Source organism: Schistocerca nitens, chromosome 2, assembly GCF_023898315.1.
Source record: "Schistocerca nitens isolate TAMUIC-IGC-003100 chromosome 2, iqSchNite1.1, whole genome shotgun sequence".
In the NCBI taxonomy this organism is placed as follows: domain Eukaryota; kingdom Metazoa; phylum Arthropoda; class Insecta; order Orthoptera; family Acrididae; genus Schistocerca; species Schistocerca nitens.
In genome coordinates, this window is record NC_064615.1 from 633,431,131 (window position 1) to 633,450,406 (window position 19,276).

The 19,276-nt window shown below is 41.8% G+C and overlaps 1 protein-coding gene across 3 annotated transcripts in view; it reads left to right on the forward strand.

Moving 5' to 3' along the window:
• The window catches only part of LOC126236747 (peroxisome biogenesis factor 1), a 404,197-nt gene that overhangs the window by 121,113 nt on the left and 263,808 nt on the right, over positions 1-19,276 (forward strand). For all 3 annotated transcript variants that reach the window (XR_007544978.1, XM_049946282.1, XM_049946283.1), the window contains one exon: positions 11,445-11,592. Coding sequence is in view for 2 of the 3 variants with exons in the window: in XM_049946282.1 (XP_049802239.1) it covers positions 11,445-11,592 (148 nt within the window). In the remaining variant the exon portion in view is untranslated. The remainder of the gene's footprint in view (positions 1-11,444; positions 11,593-19,276) is intronic.

Below are 19,276 nucleotides of genomic sequence, written 5' to 3' on the forward strand. Positions count from 1 at the left end.
GGCACATTCATACATCTGTCCCATTCTAGATCTACTTCCCAGCTCTCATTTCCTCTTATGCATTTTCCCCACTGCATTTCTCCTCTCAGCCACCCCGCCATTCACAACCCATCGCCCCAGTCAAGCTACAGTCCTGGGAAAAGGTAGCTGATTTAGACAATGGAACCATGTATTTGTATTTGTGGGTGTGGGTATGAGTGGGTGGGTGGGTGGGTGGATGGGTGGGTGGGTGGCTGGCTGGCTGTGTCAGCATGCATGCACACATGTGTGCCCTGTGATAGAGCATCAGAAACCCTCTCTCACCCAAGAGGAACAAAGAGTAAGTTTCACCGTGTCATATGTGGTGAATATGTTATAAATGAGGTATAAAATGAGGTAGGACAAGGATGAGGATAAATTTTGGTCATATTCTTTTCAAAGGAATCATCTCAATATTTTCTGTAACTAATTTAAAACCTAATCCTCATGATGAGATGAGGATTTGAAACATACACATTCTAAATTCAAATCCAGTGTTGTAACCATTCATGTTACTTCATGCTGTTCTATCTAGGAGCACTAGAAAACACAGGCTGTAAAAGAGGCGGAGTTTATTGGGTCACAGAGCGACATCAACAAGAATACCATGAACGTAGTTTACCCATCTCAGACACATTTAACAGCCATGGGCCCAAGGCCCTAACCTGCCCTTATAAAGAGGCTGTCCACATCAGGTGTTGCTGGTGTAGTGCTGCGTACACGTGGTGGACCTGGTGGAGGTGGTCGGTGACCAGGCTGGCTCGGGTAGTTGAAGAGTTGAAGCCATGCCATTTGAATGTCAATGTGCACTAGCTTGCTGCTGTGACCCGCCCACTACGGGCAGTCAGTGACATAACCATTGCGATGCCATCCACAGTGCTGTGACCAAAGAGGCGTCTGTGGCATCAGTGGCAGTGCTGAGAGGGCAAAAGTGCAAGAAGTCCCTGATACAACTGGACCAGCACCTACATATAAAAGTGAATAGGATGATGTCATCCCCGCCGACTGCAAAGCCCAGGGTTAGCCGTGGACAGGATCAGTGACAGGGGGTGGAAGCCATCGGGACACTGGAGTCCACAACAATGGCACTGGCATGGGTAGAAGACAGTGGACTGGAGAGGGGAGACTCTGATGATGGAGACCTGGCTATCACCCTGGCTGGTGGTGGTGCTTGCTCACTGCAGTGTGAGATGCTGCAGGAAACAAACTTCTGTCTGTGGTGACAACCTCAACCAATGGAGTAGACACAACCCCCGGAGTGGCCAGGACTGCCAAAGAGCAAGGCATCACGCCTATGGCCCAAGGAGAAGGCTTGTCCCCATCCTGGGATGCAGTTGGTCCAGTGGCATGCCACGATTTGACCTTCGGAGCGAACCATGAAGATGACGTGACCCTGCTGGCTGTGGACGATGGTCAGAATCCGAATGCCTTGACCCGAACTGGTATACCAGGCACAAAAGTCAACAAAAGCAGTGTTGCTGGGGGACACCTGCCCAGCAGCAAGAGATTGAGCAGTGTCTGTGGCTGACAACCATGCAGGAGCTCATTGGGACACTTGACCCCAACTGGCATCATTGTTAAGGACTTAAAAAAAGTAAAAAATTGAGATCTTCTCAGCCAATAAATATTCGACATATTAGTGCATCTGTGTCTTATATGTTTGAACAAGGTGTTTTGTCTTGCCAGGCAACTGTGGATGGAAGATAGGTGCCATGATGTAATGAAAGGCATTGTGCATGCAGAAGTCCTTGAAATATTCTACCCCAAACTGAGGGCCATTGTCTGAAACTGTGGTGCAAGACAAGCCTTCTGTGGAGAATACCTTTGAAGGGCTTTGACAGTTGTATCTGCTGCCACAGGTACACAACATATGACATAAGGAAAATGAGATAAAGCAGCAATTGCCAGTAACCGGAAAGTATTGAGAGAGAGAGAGAGAGAGAGAGAGAGAGAGAGAGAGAGAGAGACCAGTGAAAGCAATGTGGGCTGTTTCCTGAGGCTATGTAGGGGCCGGCAGTGGCGAAAAAACAGTACGAAAGACTGCCTGCTGACCCGAACACTTGCAGCTGCCTGCAAAAAGGAGTTCCACCTCCTGAATGATGCCCGGCCATAACACATGGTGGTGCACTGACAGTCTTGTGTGAGAGATAGCCCCAGTGATCCTGATGTAATAAGGAGATGTCCTCCTACCACAGAGCTGCTAGAACCATGATGCAGACCATAAACCCTTCTGTTGATAGGATAGCTCCAAGAGGGAGAGGTGATGGGACAACACAATAATAATTCTGAAGCTTGTCTGATGCTGGCCCTACAGATGGTCGGGCTATCCATGTCACCTCGTGTTTACTACCTGCTGGGGCACTGGATCTGCTGCCACAAAGAGGCAATACAGGAATTAGTGACAAGGAATCCATGCACTGTGTGCCTTGCCTCTGTATGTATTTGAAAACAGAGAACTTCCTCCTGATCAAATAAGGGATCAAAGAACATGGGTAGCCAGGACAGACCATCAACATTTGCATGTCGCATTTTGGGACGAAAATGGGTCTCAAGATTGAACAGAGCAAGAACAGAGCCCAACGTTGAAGACAATGAGTGGCTTTATCTGTTAAGGACACTGACTGGCTAAACGGGGAACCAAGGGCTTACAGTTGGTAATTAAATCAAATTTTGCAGCATCTGAAAACACATTAATTTTTTTTAAGGCATAGACCATAGCAAGAGCATCTTTTTCCACATGAGAATAATGTTGCTGAGCTGAGATGTGTTTTTGATGAAAAGGCAGCAGGCTGTTTGGAATTGTGTGAATGACAGTGGGCCGGGAGCATCCCGACACCGTACTGGGATGTATCAGTTTCCAGGATCAGATGCTTGGTGGGTTGAAATGTTGCAAGACACGGCATGGAGCAAAGTCTATCCTTAAGATCACAAAGGGATGGTTACAGGCTGCAGACCAAAAAACGGAGCACTTTTCTGAAGCAACATGTGAAAGGGATGGGTGATAGTAACTGCTCTGGCAAAAAACATGTGAGAGTACACCACTCTGGCAAGGAATGCCTCAAGTTCACATAGATTAGACTGATGGGGCAAAGCTATGATAGTGAAAGCATGTTATTCCATGCTCTTCTGGGAAATTTCAAGGCCCAGATAAACAGTGGGAGGCTGGAAAAAGTGAGACTTAATGACGTTGTGTTAGAGTTGTAGAGGGAGCCTGTGTGTTAATAGTGACCCTGAAGTCACCATAGAGCTGAAGCTGACTGGATGGATTCTTTACAATCACTAAGGGTGCAGTCCATTCACTTGAGGAAATGTCTAAGCAGTCCCAATGATTTGAAGCAATTCAGCTCCATCATAACCTGGTCGTGTAAAACTGCTGGCACCAGCCGTGCCAGAGGTTTTGAGGATGATGTCTACTGTGAAAGTGTTTTCCCAACTTAACCCTGGGGCAGACTGATCTGAAAACTCAGAACAGTTTGTGAGAAGCCGCTTGTTCTGACACCAGATGCACTGCTTCCACAATAGAAAAACCAAAAGTAACAAAGGCATCTGACCTAATCAGATTTCCAGTACTCACATCATTAACCAGCAAGTACATAATGGAACCAAAAACTGACTTGTAAATTGTGTGTGTTATGAATTGGCTGAGACTATGAATTTGCGATTTGTTAAGGCTTCCAAATTGACACTCAATGTGAGCCAGTTGTGGGGGTCCTAGCCTGGCGTACATCTGTGAGTTGAGTAGGGACCTATGTTGACTTGTAGGGTTAATGGATTATCTACCACCCGAACTTCAATGAAAAGCCTGTTCTGGCCTACAGATAGTGGCAAACACGACAATACAAGAGTATGAATATCTGAATATTGATGTCCACTGATTCCTGCAATTTCTGGACATAAGTCCATTAGAACTTTTTATTCCATATCCTCTCATCATTCAAGCCTTGGAGCTTGTACAAGGTGGAAAAAATCACCCTGTATACAGCGCACCATAAAGAAATCTTAACCTGCCTTTGAAGCGGCCTGGCTTGCTCTTACTTCATCTATTTAATTCTAAAAGAGATGTTATAATACTTTGAGATTTCAGTATCTACTTTCTAACACACAGTAGTGGGAAGTGAGATCTGGAAAATTTTATGTACACTTACAACCTTGTCCCAGTGGTGAATTTTCCCGCCAGAGTAACTTCTAATTCAAGCATTGTATTTGTAGACCAAAGGAATCTGGGCACCATCACCATTAGTAAAATACTGAATGGCCCCTCTCATCCTGATGGTCAGAGACTTACCATTCATAATATGATTACTTGCCAGAATAAACCCAAGGTTGCTTCATCAGGAAAGAGGGAAGGAGAGGGAAAAACGAAAGGATGTGGACTTTAAGGGAGAGGATAAGGAGTCATTCCAATCCCGGGAGCGGAAAGACTTACCTTAGGGGGGAAAAAGGACAGGTATACACAAACGCGCGCACACGCACACACGTGCGCACACGCACACACGTGCGCACACGCACACACGTGCGCACACGCACACACGTGCGCACACGCACACACGTGCGCACACGCACACACGTGCGCACACGCACACACACGCACACACACACACACACACACACACATATATATATATATATATATATATATATATATATATATATATATATATATATATATATATATATATATATATATATATATATATATATATAAACTCAGGCAGACATATGTAAATGCAAAGAGGTTGGGCAGAGATGTCAGTCGAGGCAGAAGTACAGAGGCAAAGATGTTGTTGAAAGACAGGTGAGGTATGAGCGGCGGCAACTTGAAATTAGCGGAGGTTGAGGCCTGGTGGATAACAAGAAGAGAGGATATATTGAAGGGCAAGTTCCCGTCTCCGGAGTTCTGACAGGTTGGTGTTAGTGGGAAGTATCCAGATAACCCGGACGGTGTAACACTATACCAAGATGTGCTGGCCGAGCACCAAGGCATGTTTAGCCACAGGGTGATCCTCATTACCAACAAACACTGTCTGCCTGTGTCCATTCATGCGAATGGACAGTTTTTTGCTGGTCATTCCCACATAGAAAGCTTCACAGTGTAGGCAGGTCAGTTGGTAAATCACGTGGGTGCTTTCACACCTGGGTCTGCCTTTGATCGTGTACACCTTCCGGGTTACAGGACTGGAGTAGGTGGTGGTGGGAGGGTGCATGGGACAGGTTTTACACCGGGGGCGGTTACAAGGGTAGGAGCCAGAGGGTAGGGAAGGTGGTTTGGGGATTTCATAGGGATGAACCAGGAGGTTACGAAGGTTAGGTGGACGGTGGAAAGACACTCTTGGTGGAGTGGGGAGGATTTCATGAAGGATGGATCTCATTTCAGGGCAGGATTTGAGGAAGTCGTATCCCTGCTGGAGAGCCACATTCAGAGTCTGATCTAGTCCCGAAAAGTATCCTGTCACAAGTGGGGCACTTTTGGGGTTTTTCTGTGGGAGAATCTGGGTTTGAGGGGATGAGGAAATGGCTCTAGCTATTTGCTTCTGTACCAGGTGTGGAGGGTAGTTGCGGGATGCGAAAGCTGTTTCCAGGTTATTTGTGTAATGGTCACATGGACTATACATGCATTATCATCTTTACACCATTCGGGAATGTTGAACAGATGAGATAGTCATAGGGTTGCATAAGTTTTACTTTGTGTCACAGATATATGTGCGGATACTTTTTGTGACTCTTACAACCATGCTTGATCCAAGAATGCACCATTGTCATATACCCCATAAAGATATACATCATAAAGATATAAGCAAGAGATCATTATACATCATTTGAACTGCAATTCATGTACAAGCAGCAGTCAAATGAAAATGAGACAGATGGAAAAAAAGTAATCACCATAATTGCCAATACATTTGCCCCACTGTGACACAAGATAGTCAGTGCGTTCATGGGAAAAGTTTGTGGTTACCTGTGGAACCACGATTGTACCCAGGCATCCACCTCTTCATCCGAAGCAAATCAGTGGCCACAAATGGCTTTCTTCAGGGCTCCAAAAATATGGATATCTCATGGGGGCAGATCAGGTCTGTATGGAGGATGTGTGAGAGCTTCCAAACAGAACTTCTGCATCGGCTCGAAACAACCTTGGCAATATTTGGGCAGGCATTATCGTGTGACAGAATGATGCTGTTCATCAGCATTCCTGTGCATTTGGACTTCATGGTGTGCTTCAATTTTTGCAATGAGTCCACATACCATTGTGCATTAATTGGGGCACTGTTTTCCAGAAAGTCAGTGAGCAGAAGACCATTGCAGTCAAAGAAAAAGGTCATCATGATTTTCCTGGAGCTGGTATGCCTGTTGTTTTGATTGTGACGTAGAAGTTTCATTGAGAAGCCCTTACACACCCTTCCCTTGCAATTTCCATATTTTTGGAGCTCTGAAGACAGGCATTCGCAGATGTCAATTTGCTTTTGGCAAAGAGGAGCGCACAAAAGTACAATTGTGGTCTGTAGGCAAACACAAACATTTTTCCATGAAGACATGGACCGTCTTGGCTAACAGGGGAGAAATGTATTAACAATTACGACAGTTACTTTTGAAATAATAAACTTACTTATTTTCTCCCATCTTTCTCATTTTCAATTGACTGTCCCTTATAAGATTACAAATATAGTACTTCATAAACATAGCCTTTGTTCTGTATCTCCACTGTTTTGCTACTGTTATGCTACTTCTTTTTAATTGAATGTATTCTCCCCAGTTACGCAATGAATGTGATATCAACTAACCAACTGAAATATTATCAAGTGTTTCTTGTCCACTAGAATTTTTATAAAAACTTGTATTTTATTATCTTATGACTAAAAGAGCTGGAAATTATTCAGCCCACTGTAGTATATGGCAATGTACTTGTTTTAGATTATATACTTTGGGATGTTTCCCACTAAATTTGAAGAATGTTCAGAGGGGAAGAAATTTCATGTAACAATTTTGATACTGTGGTGTCAGATTTGTGATCACTGGCATGTTTATTTGGAGTACAGTTCTCCTCTCTGGATCATCTTTCTTCTTTCCTTTGACTTTATCTCCTGTGCAGTCTGGCCTGTGCAGATGAGAAAAATATTGCATATGTAGGTTCAACAAGGTACCAAATATGCGAGGAATTTTTTTTAAAGACATGCATGTGTTCTTTCAACTTATACAGCTCTGGAAACTCCCATATACAATTGTCTGCAATTTAGCTTTGGCATTTACATAAAATGTTAACGACATTATCAACAGCTCAGTGTCCACTCTCTAACAGGCTTTAGCACAGACTCTCCAGTGGAAACTCACTCTATTTTTTATGACATAAGCCATTGTCTAGTGACGCTATTCTACGGAGTGTAGCATGTCTCAGATGCAGGGGTGCAGCTGCACACAATAACTGCCACATCAGCAGGTGCTCAAACTGCAGACTGCCCCCTTCTTGCCCCCACCCCCTTCTTGCAGAAACACTGCTTCCATCACACTTGTTAACATGCACAAACAGTACAAATTCTCCACACAATATGCATATTCAAAACTCCATAAAAGTAATAATAAAAATTACTATATTTTTGGCGAACACCATTTGTTGGTACTATTAACATGTGCAACACATCACTTCACAGAAATGGTATGTTACACTTCAGCTGGTATGTTGATACAGTAAATTACTTATTTATTTATTTGATTCATTTCATGGAGTATTACACAGTGTACTGCAGAAAGTGGACAAAATGAGTTAATATTACATTGAGTAGATTATGAGTCGCAATACATTGAAACAAGTTTATATAAGATTTGCTTCACTGAACAGTACATGTTTCACACTCAACCATAACCAGCATGTTTACTATTTTAGGCATTCTTTTACAGAGTAAAAACAGTGACACAGCAACTAAGACTTGGAATATGTTCTTGCTGTATAACCACTGATCATGTAGATATTGAGTGGTAGGTAGGAACTTCTCACTACCTTCCGACCATCAGCCTATTTCTATACTTACAGCACTATCCACGCCTTAGAATAGGTAGGCAATGACCAGCTTACTGATGTTATAACGACAAATTAGCTACTCTCTCTCCCCCAAATAACCTACCTGCTTCCCTCTCCTCTCACAAGACCGCAGACCTTGTCATGATTGGTTGGACTACATGCCTCAAAGATGCGGAAAGACAAACACTCATACTGTAAGTACAGCCATCTCATAACCTTGTTATGTTGGTACTGTGAATCACTGAAAGCAAGGGTAATTGAAGGTCATTATTTCTCAAGGACATGCAGCTGTACTGTGTAGTGTAATGCTGGATGGCATTTTAATGGGACAAATATTTTGAAAGTAAAATAGTCCGTCAGGTGAGGACTACACAGGAGAATGTTGTCATCAGGAAAAACAAATCTTGAATCCTGTGAGTCAGCACTTAGAATGTTAGATACCTCAATCAAGTAGCTAGGTTAGAGATTTTATCTTTAAGTGGATAGGTTGAAGTTAGGTATAGTGGGAAGTAGTGAAGCGGGGTGGTAGGAAGAACACTACTTCTGGTTGCGTGAGTATAGGATTATCAACACAACATCAAATAGAAGCAGTGCAGGGGTGCATCTGTCATGAGTTGATAATAGGTACACAGGTGAGCCATTAAGAACAGCAAATACATACATAAATACTTTTGAGTCACCGTATGTTGCATAGTGGAGAGTACGAGGGCTATCCACAAAGTACATTACGTTTTGGACTTAAAAATAAATAAAGTATTGGAATTTTTTTTTATTATATACAGATGAAAGCCACACTTAAATACTACTTTTTTACATAGTTGCCATTTAAATTAAGGCACTTATCGTAGCGATGGACGAGCTTGGAAATTCCTTCGTCGTAATATTCGGCTGCCTGCGCCTTCAGCCACGTGGTTACCTCTTTTGGGACAGAAAAGGTGTGATTTTTCAAAGGTATTGCCAAACTCTGCACAACCTCAGAAGAGCAATACAAAACAAGCGCAGGTGAAAGTTGGGCTCAAAGATCTTGCTGATTCACGACAACGCCCGGGCCCACACGGCAAATGCCACTCATGAAGTTCTCGAATCTTTTAAGTGGGAGTTGTTTCCTCATCCGCCGTACAGTCCCGACCTGGCACGGAGCGACTTCCACTTATTCCCAGCAATGAAGAAGTGATTGGCTATGCAGCGTTTTGATGACGACGCACTGCTTCAAGAAGAGGTAACCACGTGGTTGAAGGTGCAGGCGGCCGAATTTTATGACGAAAGAATTTCCAAGCTCATCCATCGCTACGATAAGTGCCTTAATTTAAATGGTAACTATGTAGAAAAGTAGTATTTAAGTGTGGCTTTCATCTGTATATAATTAAAAAAAATCCAATACTTTATTTATTTTTAATTCCAAAACATAATGTACTTTGTGGATAGCCCTTGTATATTATACCAAAGCAAGTCATTCCCTTTCCTTCTCCATTGCAAATGGCTGCTTCTGTGCAAGCCCTAATTTTTCTTGTCTTTGGATTTCTTATGTGAGTTGTACATTGGTGGCAGTAGAGTCTTCTGAAGTCAGTCTCAAATGCTGGTTCTCTGTACTATCTCAATAGCGTTTTACATAAAGAAAATTGTCTTCCCTCCAGGAATGCCCATATTATGCAGGTTTTGATCAGATACCAGGAACATTTCTGGCACATACCTCTGAATAGCTTTGATGTCTTCCTTTTATTTGACATGGTGGGATCCCAAACACTCAAGCTGTGTACCACTAATACTATATCCAAATATTACAGGATTGTAGCTCCTACTCATCTGCATTAACCCACATTTTATGTGGATAGAATATCTGTTTGGTGTGATGAATGGCAGCTTCCTCTGAACAAGTCACCCTGTATCCTCCTACAGCCACTGTATGATGACAGTTTCCCATAGACTACAGCGTCATCAGCAAACAATCACAGACTGCTGCATACTCTATCTGTGAGGTTTTTTTTTGTGTGTGTGTGTGTGTGTGTGTGTGTGTGTGTGTGTGTGTGTGTGTGTGTGTGTGTGTGTGTAGAGAATAAGAGCAGTCTTATAACACTTCCGAGGGACACTGCTGATGATAACTTTCCCTCTAATAAATGCTTGCCATCCAGGACAGTATACAAAGTTCTGTTACCTAGAAGCCCTCAAGCCACTCAAATATCTGAGAACTTATTCTGCATGCTCAGACCTTCGTTAACGGTCTGCAGTTGGGCATTGTGTCAAATACTTTCCAGACTTCATCCACAGTTTGCTGGAGTTTTTGCGAGAAAAGAACAAGCTGAGTATTACACTGGTGATGGCTTCTAAATCCATGCTGAATTGTGAACAGAAGCTTTCCTGTCTCAAGACCTATATTATATTCCAAGTTAGAATATGCTCAAGAATTCAGTAGCAAACTGATGGTAAGGATTTCAGTCTCTAATTTTGGGGGTCCGTTCTTTTACTCTACTTATATATGGGAGTCACTTGCACTTTTTCAAGTTGCTTGGGACTTTGTGTTGGGCGAGAGAGTCGTGGTAAGTGCAAACTAAAGGGGTAACTGCAGGTATTAGGTGAAGGAGACTAGGTCTTTGACTGATGCGATGTAGTTAAATTTGATTATGGGACTGTAGGGATTGGTGGTGGTAGGAGGTTTGTTTGCTGAAGCGTACTATTCTTTTGATAAGTAGTGGTATTCCAAGACAGGAATAGTCAAAACAGTATTTCGGATAGCTTTGTGAGATGATACTTAAAAAGCTACATCACTTACTGGATGGTTAAGTCTTCAGTCTTGGAGATAAAGTGGGGGATGTTTGGATTGCATAACAGAAGAATCTTGTGAATAGAGGAAGGATGCCTATCATGACTCCCTCTCTGTTATTCAAAGTTGTGGTTATTAGACATTAGAGCAAGTGTTGGAAGTTTTTGTGGCAAAAATAGCATTAGTTTTGAGGGACACATCTAAGTAAAATACTATTTCAGAAAAATGGTAGGAGATTTAGATTTCGCTAGGAATGGCACTGATTTCTGAATTTAAGTATGTAGGTGGAGTGAGAGCCTACCAACAGGTTTAAGATGGGATGTCCTTACTCTCATCTCTCTCTCTCTCTCTCTCTCTCTCTCTCTCTCTCTGTGTGTGTGTGTGTGTGTGTGTGTGTGTTTTTTTCTACAGTTGTTAAGTTCGAAACGATTTGTCACCAAATACTTGGAAAAAATATTATTCTTTTCATTTCTATTATTTTTGTTGTTATTAATATTTATTGTATTGTAATTATTATTGCTGCAATTGTTGGTGGTAAACTATTGGAATTCATAATAAATGAAATATTGGTGCATTTAATATAGTGTAACAGAGCATTTATTTACAATAGATGGTGGTGATTGTGTGAGACATTATCTTTTTCTTCTTTTTTGAAAGGAAAAACTGTTGAGACAGTGCAGAGGATATTGTTGACAGCCTTAACAGAATGTGTCTATTACCAGCCTTCAGTTTTGCTCTTGGATGATCTGGATGCTATAGCCAGTGCTGTCCAGCTGGAGCACACAGAACACACTTATTATGACAGGTACTTTTCACAAATTTTCCAGTAAATGAAGTATTATTAAACAAGAATACAACCAACAGACAACTTACATTGATTACACACTGCAATGAAATGAAATGAGCAATTCTTTTAAATTTTTTTGAGATATAAGTTTATAGCACTTTATGTTTGCAAAGCCATAGATGTGAATGTATTCTCTTACATACCCTATCTGTCCAAAAAGTTTGAGACTGGGTTTAAACAAAAAGAGAGAGAGAGAGAGAGAGAGAGAGAGAGAGAGAGAGAGAGAGAGAGAAGTTAAGATGGTGGTTTTAATGCTTTGGATATTCTACATAGTTTTCCCCCTCTTGAGTTTTACTAGCATCACTGTCAGACATTTTTGGACAAGTGTGTGAATTCTGTAATAAACAAGCAGTCTGTTCATTCATTCATTCCTCATCTTCTGTAGATTCCATCAAGACACTGTACTGCTTTATGCTAGTGACACTCATGTCATCTAAATTTAGTCAATGAAGGCAGCTGCTACTTGGAAAAAGCTGCTGCCTGCTCCTGTTTACTGTATAGCTGCTGTTCACCTTCTGTTAGTGGCTTCATATTTCCTTGATTACAATGGTATTTTACAAAGTGAATATTTTTACATGTTATTTGCATAGGTTAATACTTGTCATACAGCTTTATAACAAACTCTATCACTTGCCAAGCAGCTAACAAAACTTTTCAATCCGTGAGTCTATATATTCAAGTGCCCTGTGGAAAAAGGGCTAATGAGGCATATTTTTAATTTTCTGTTGAACTGGTAGGCGTTCCCAATTTCTCACTGTATGATAGATGGAAGCTTGTTGAATATCTAACCTCCAGGGTATGCTACATAACTCCATCCTGAACCCTGGACAAGGGGGCAAAGTCTACATGAAAATTATTTTTCTCTCTTATATTGTGACTGCATATCACCGTCCGTTGAACCTTGATTTTTATTATCAGCAGCAAAACACATTAAGGAGTAAATGTATTGGTAAATGAGTGTATTGATTCAAAGACCCTTAAAATGGTGCTAAAAGAGGTACAGTTATGTATTTTATAAAATATTCTCACTGCTCACTTCTGCTGAACAAGCACTATAGTTACTTTACATGCGCTGCCCCAACAAATAATTCCACAAGACAACAGGGAGTGACAATGTGCTAAATAAGCCAACACCCTTGTCTTTAGGTAAGCACAATGAGAGATGCTTCTGAGGACATAACACGCTGTATCCCTGATTCCAGGAGGGGAATGAGCCCCAAGCCCCCCTCCCCCTTTGAATACCTATGGAATTACCATGTCTTCATTCCAGAGAAAAACAACTCAGTTGTTCAAATATATGCACTAACTTTGAACTCATAATATTTGTTTTTATAATGGTACAATAAAAATCATTTTTAAAAACCTATTTCCTGCAGTGTAATGTACAGGAACAGTTGCAGTGTCCTCCAATCAAAATGGATAAAATAATTTGGTTTATATTGTTTTTTATTTAATTTCAGTGTACAAAAAAGAGACAGTTAATATTTAAGATAATTAAAATCAGTATTACATAAATGGGCAAGGCTGTTTTGGAGCTGATGACAGAAAGTACACTACTTTTGCCAAAGCATATTCAAGAGTCTCGAGGTTACAGCATCCAGACAGAGAATGAGGATACAAAACTGCACGTTATCTCAAACTGTTGGGGAAAAAATTAGCCAATTTGCAGATATTTCAAAGATGAGTTGTAAAATTCTAATAACCAACTTAGGGTGTAAAATAGTGAAAATTAAGAGTTTTTGTGAAAGGAAATATTGACCAATATATATAAACTGAAAGACAGACTCTAAGACAAACAATAGCATATTGAAGAATGTTCTTTTTCCCTTCTTGGTGCTCAACAGATAGGACAAGAAATGTGCTGCTTATGTTGAAGCACGAGGTTGACAACAACTGGGGAGTTACAAGACATCTTAGCAATGAAGTTTGGAATGTTACAGATAATAGTAGTGGGAATGTTTTGATGATTGAATATGAATTACATCACTGGTAAAAAATGCAGCAATGCAACTAAGTGAACTTATTTTTTACTGATGGACATAATGTGTTAATGTGTTTAGCAGCACAGTACTTATTTCATAAAAGCTGAATGAGCAATTCATTTCAGAAGCAGTATAATACAGGTAATGTCTAACTTGCAAATACTTTAGGAATAAAGGACACCATTCATCAAATAGCAGAAGCATTGTTGTCCCCAGGCGCACAAAAAAGAATGAATTTTTGTTAGCTTTTGGAAGAAATTTTGTGAGAAGCTATGGACTGGAATTGAAGTTGTCAGTTGGGACGGGTAGAGGGAGAAAGAGGTGGGAAGCAGGAGGAGTGGTTGGGACAGGTGCCTAGCAATTAAAAGGGAGGAAGCAGGAAAGCAAGATATGACATTGAAAGGTAGGGGTGGCAGTTGCATGGGCAAGGCATGTGACACAAGGACACCAGAGCTGGTGAGGGTGTGGCATGTGGTGAAGATGACATGGGGGTGTGGATTGGGAAGGGGTGACAGGATGGAGGAGGGACACAACACACTGCTACGCACAACATGCTCTGGTTCAGTGGTTTTTTCACAATCCATGATATCTGGATCCTTCCCACCAGCACCAGCTTTTCTGAACTACATAAATGGAAGTTATCCTTGCAACACGTACTTCACTCCTATAATCCTCTTGCCATTAATCTCCTCCAGCCCACTGTCCTCGCAACATCTATCCAACAGCTTCCCTTCATCTATCCTGTCATCCCTTCCCAGTCTGTGTCCCCATGTCATCTTTATCATGTGCTGCACATCACTGGCTCTGGTGCCCATGTGTTGTGTCCCTAGCCTGAGCACATGCCATCCCTCCTTCCCACAGTCCTAGGCTACACACCTGATGTCTCTCTCAGAGCTGTTATCCATCTGTCCCCAACCCATCCCCCCCCCCCCCCCTCTCTCTCTCTCTCTCTCTCTCTCTCTCTCTCTGTGTGTGTGTGTGTGTGTGTGTGTGTGTGTGTGTGTTCTTCCAAAAGCTAACAACATTTCATTCCTTTTTGCGGGCGTGCCAACAGCTCAGCACTTCTACTGTTTGGTAAGTGGTTACCTTTACTGCTAAAGGGTTTACATTCTGCCAGAACTTTCCTTATTATAATAATCTCCAACTTGGAATGACCAAAATATTTTAGAAGGACCACGGTAAGCCATGCCATTTCCACCTGGCGCCTCAGTTGGACCAGCGTTCGTGCTGGACGTGCAGACCGCGTGAGACGACGCTTCATCCAGTCCCAAACATGCTCAATGGGGGACAGATCCGGATATCTTGCTGGCCAGGGTAGTTGACTTACACCTTCTAGAGCACGTTGGGTGGCACGGGATACATGCGGACGTGCATTGTCCTGTTGGAACAGCAAGTTCCCTTGCCGGTCTAGGAATGGTAGAACGATGGGTTCGATGACGGTTTGGATGTACCGTGCACTATTCAGTGTCCCCTCGACAATCACCAGTGGTGTACGGCTAGTGTAGGAGATCGCTCCCCACACCATGATGCCGGGTGTTGGCCCTGTGTGCCTCGGTCGTATGCAGTCCTGATTGTGGTGCTCACCTGCACGGCGCCAAACACGCATACGACCATCATTGGCACCAAGGCAGAAGTGACTCTCATCGCTGAAGACGACACGTCTCCATTCGTCCCTCCATTTACGCCTGTCGCGACACCACTGGAGGCGGGCTGCACGATGTTGGGGCGTGAGCGGAAGACGGCCTAACGGTGTGCGGGACCGTAGCCCAGCTTCATGGAGACGGTTGCGAATGGTCCTCGCCGATACCCCCAGGAGCAACAGTGTCCCTAATTTGCTGGGAAGTGGCGGTGCGGTCCCCTACGGCACTGCGTAGGATCCTACGGTCTTGGCGTGCATCCGTGCGTCGCTGCGGTCCGGTCCCAGGTCGACGGGCACGTGCACCTTCCGCCGACCACTGACGACAACATCGAAGTACTGTGGAGACCTCACGCCCCACGTGTTGAGCAATTCGGCGGTACATCCACCCGGCCTCCCGCATGCCCACTATACGCCCTCGCTCAAAGTCCGTCAACTGCACATATGGTTCACGTCCACGCTGTCGCGGCATGCTACCAGTGTTAAAGACTGCGATGGAGCTCCGTATGCCACGGCAAACTGGCTGACACTGACGGCGGCGGTGCACAAATGCTGCGCAGCTAGCGCCATTCGACGGCCAACACCGCGGTTCCTGGTGTGTCCGCTGTGCCGTGCGTGTGATCATTGCTTGTACAGCCCTCTCGCAGTGTCCGGAGCAAGTATGGTGGGTCTGACACACCGGTGTCAATGTGTTCTTTTTTCCATTTCCAGGAGTGTAGTTGAGGCAAATGTATTTCATTATCATTATTTCATTTCAGTTTCAGATGCTTCTAATTATTGGCTTTTATGCATATTACTTCAGAGATAAGTTAACAACAGAAGTGAAAATCACACTACAATAGCTTTTGCAGGAACTGATTTGAATAAAAAGAGATGAACAACTCCTGCACAGGAAAGGAGGCATTTTCTATATTATAGGCATTCAGAAAATTTAGATACTCATTAACAGGATGCGAACCAGTTGTCTACACCAACTACAAAGAACTCACTTTTCGGATCACTAGTCAGCTGGATCATAGGTACCTAATGCAATAGGTTTTATTAATGCCAAACTTCAGTTTCAAGATATGATATCTGAAAGGAAGTGAGATTCGCAGATTATATTTTATTTTTAATTATTTATTTATCTGATTTTGTGGGACCATGGAAGACAAAGCTACATGAGTCAGCTCATAGTTTACAGCCCGTTTTCTAATAAACTACTAAAGAAACTAAAGAATTAACAAAACATGAAAGAGTATATGAATAAATAAAATTTTACAGAGAGAAGTTCTCACCTAGTACTATGAAGAACATCTGTCCAGAATAGTGGATGCCACATAGAAACATTTCAACTTAGATTTAAAGACTGGAGGTTTAGCACTCAATTATTTCGAGTTCTGGTGCAAGGCTATTGAAAACGAAGTCTGCTGAATAGTGCACGCCTATCTGTACTGTGCTCAAGAAAGTGTTACACAAGTATAAATTAATTTTCCATGTAGTGCTCAGTGAGTGAATGTTGCAGTTTCTTCTGAATGAGCCATTACTGTCAACAACAAATGCTATGATGGAGATATTTACAGGGATGGCAGAGACAAAATTCCAAGACACATCAACAACAGCCTACCCAAAGCTCGCAAACTGACATCACAGATCTGTCTGACCAATCTTTTCTCAGCTGAGAATAAGTAAGAAGATAGCAGCAGGTTTCAAGTTTTCTTTCAGTGCTTTGTTCTCATCTATCGTTAAGACTGCCAATAATGGGGAAAAACAGGGCTCACATTGTTGCATTTCTATAATAGCACACAATAAAATCATCATACCACCTGTTGTCAGAAAACGGATATGAAATTCAACTTTTTAACCATTTTTATTCTATGATTTAATCACCTTTATTAGTGATCAAAATAAATTCTTGCGTATATATCATGCATTGTTTTCTCAGTTTGGACCATAACTTCAACTAGCAATTAGTATAACAGAATGCATATTGTTGAGAATACTCATCATGTTAATACGAAGATGTGTCATTTGTAAGTATGACAAACCTCAGATGTAGCGTTCTGTCAAATATACAAATGCAGAAATTCAGGAATCAGTCAACTGGATGAGACACATGTGGGTATGATTGATGCAATGTTCCTAACACAGTCACATCATGGTCTACACTTGAATGTTTCTAGTGTTACTTGCACAATTAATTTGCAAAAGCATTGAATGTAACCAAAACACTGTTCGTACACACTCTGTGATTTCCAATATTTTCACTTGGTATGTTTAAGATGAGACATCTGTATGCCCCACAAATCTGGATATATTGCATGATTGAACTAGCTGTCCAAATGGAGACACTCAATGAGGCCTATTTTCAAACTCTTGTCCAGTGCTGATAATGCTGTCTCACAGAAATATGCAGCATCCTTCAGAGTGATCACTCAACGTTTGATGCTGGTCATGCCCCTTATATACCCTACCAAACTTGGTAACAACACTTAACACGAAAAATGCTAATGCACATTGGTGGCTGTTCTAACTATCACTTAGAATTGCAGGTCTAATCATTTACCTACCTGCCAGTGGTGTTACTTATGCAAATTTAAATTATCATCAAACCATGTCTTCCATGTTCTTCACCTTTTTTGTCAGACATTGTAAATTCTCAAATTAATTACTGATTTGGTCACAATGGAATTTTTAAACAGCAAAATTGAAGGTGAACCTTTGCTAACAGCATTACAAAGGCCCTAGGAAAAGTTCAAAAAAGAATAAAGAAATTGACATAGTCCATCATGTACTAAAATACTGTTCAGTGTTACTGCAATGCTTTGTCCTCCGGTTCTGTCACTGGATAACCAGCAAGAAGGAAAGCTAGAGGACTATATATTGTAGATGAGCTAAAGAGATTTACATCAATGAAGTGATGATAAAATTGGTTACAGAAGTGGCTAGTTGATACCATGATCAATTTTTTGTGGGGATAGGAGAAATGATAAGAAAAATGACATGTAATAATCATGGTGTGGTAGTGACACCCCCAAGTAGGTTGGTTCGTGAAGCAGGGGTCATCTTTATTTCTTTTTCCTTCTTTTTTCCCAAGGTACTGTCAGCAGACTCAAGACTTATCCCAGTATCCATTCTCATAGTATTGTTATACCACTGCCATCCTTTATTTTAATTGTGATAGAATGGCAAATAGTGTAGGAGGATAATCGCTTCTCATGAAGGGCATTGAGGTTTTTAACTGGGATGACAAGATTCTTTGAGGACTATTGGTGACCATGGGTCTCGAAATATGTAGCACCCTAAAAAACTGTTTATTTCTCATCTGTGCGTTAATGTTTTTTGTGTGTTTTAATTAACAATGGCAACAAAAATCCAGGTGATTTTGTGAAGTCCAATGACAGTATTGTGTGATGGACTGGATAGGTTTACTTGATTACATGTAATTTTTGTGTATGTGTGTAGGTAGTGAGAGAGAGCAAGATATGAAAGGTTCTATGAAGTTAAAATTGTATGTAGGTAGTAACAGGAAAAATTGATATTTTGGAGGTTGATCATGTATATTTTCTGGGTATTTTGGTATAAGGGAGCTATGGTCATTGGTGGCTCATTACAGAGTAATAATGTAATTATGATTTATTTGGCTTTGTTACCAGGATTATATTTGTTCTGTGAAAATATTTGAACAACTCTGAAAAAGCTTGAAACACATTCTCTTCAAAACATAGTAACACAATAGGATTCAATTATTTGTGGGGCCTATGTACAGTTGCATAACTACCGTGATGTGGTTGCCATCACTGTGGGAACAGCTGAGCATAGCGCCTTCATGTCACTCTTCCAGTGCCTTCAGTGAACTCATATGCGAGGTCATATTGGACAACTCCTCATCAGTTATTTCCATACTTCTGTGTATCACTATTGACGTACAACTGACACAGCCAGAAAAAAATGATCCTGAGACAGAACTAAGTGGTACTGAATGCAGGATTGAGGGCCAAGTGTAAAGGAGACATTACTGCTGTGAACAGCATGAACTGTGACT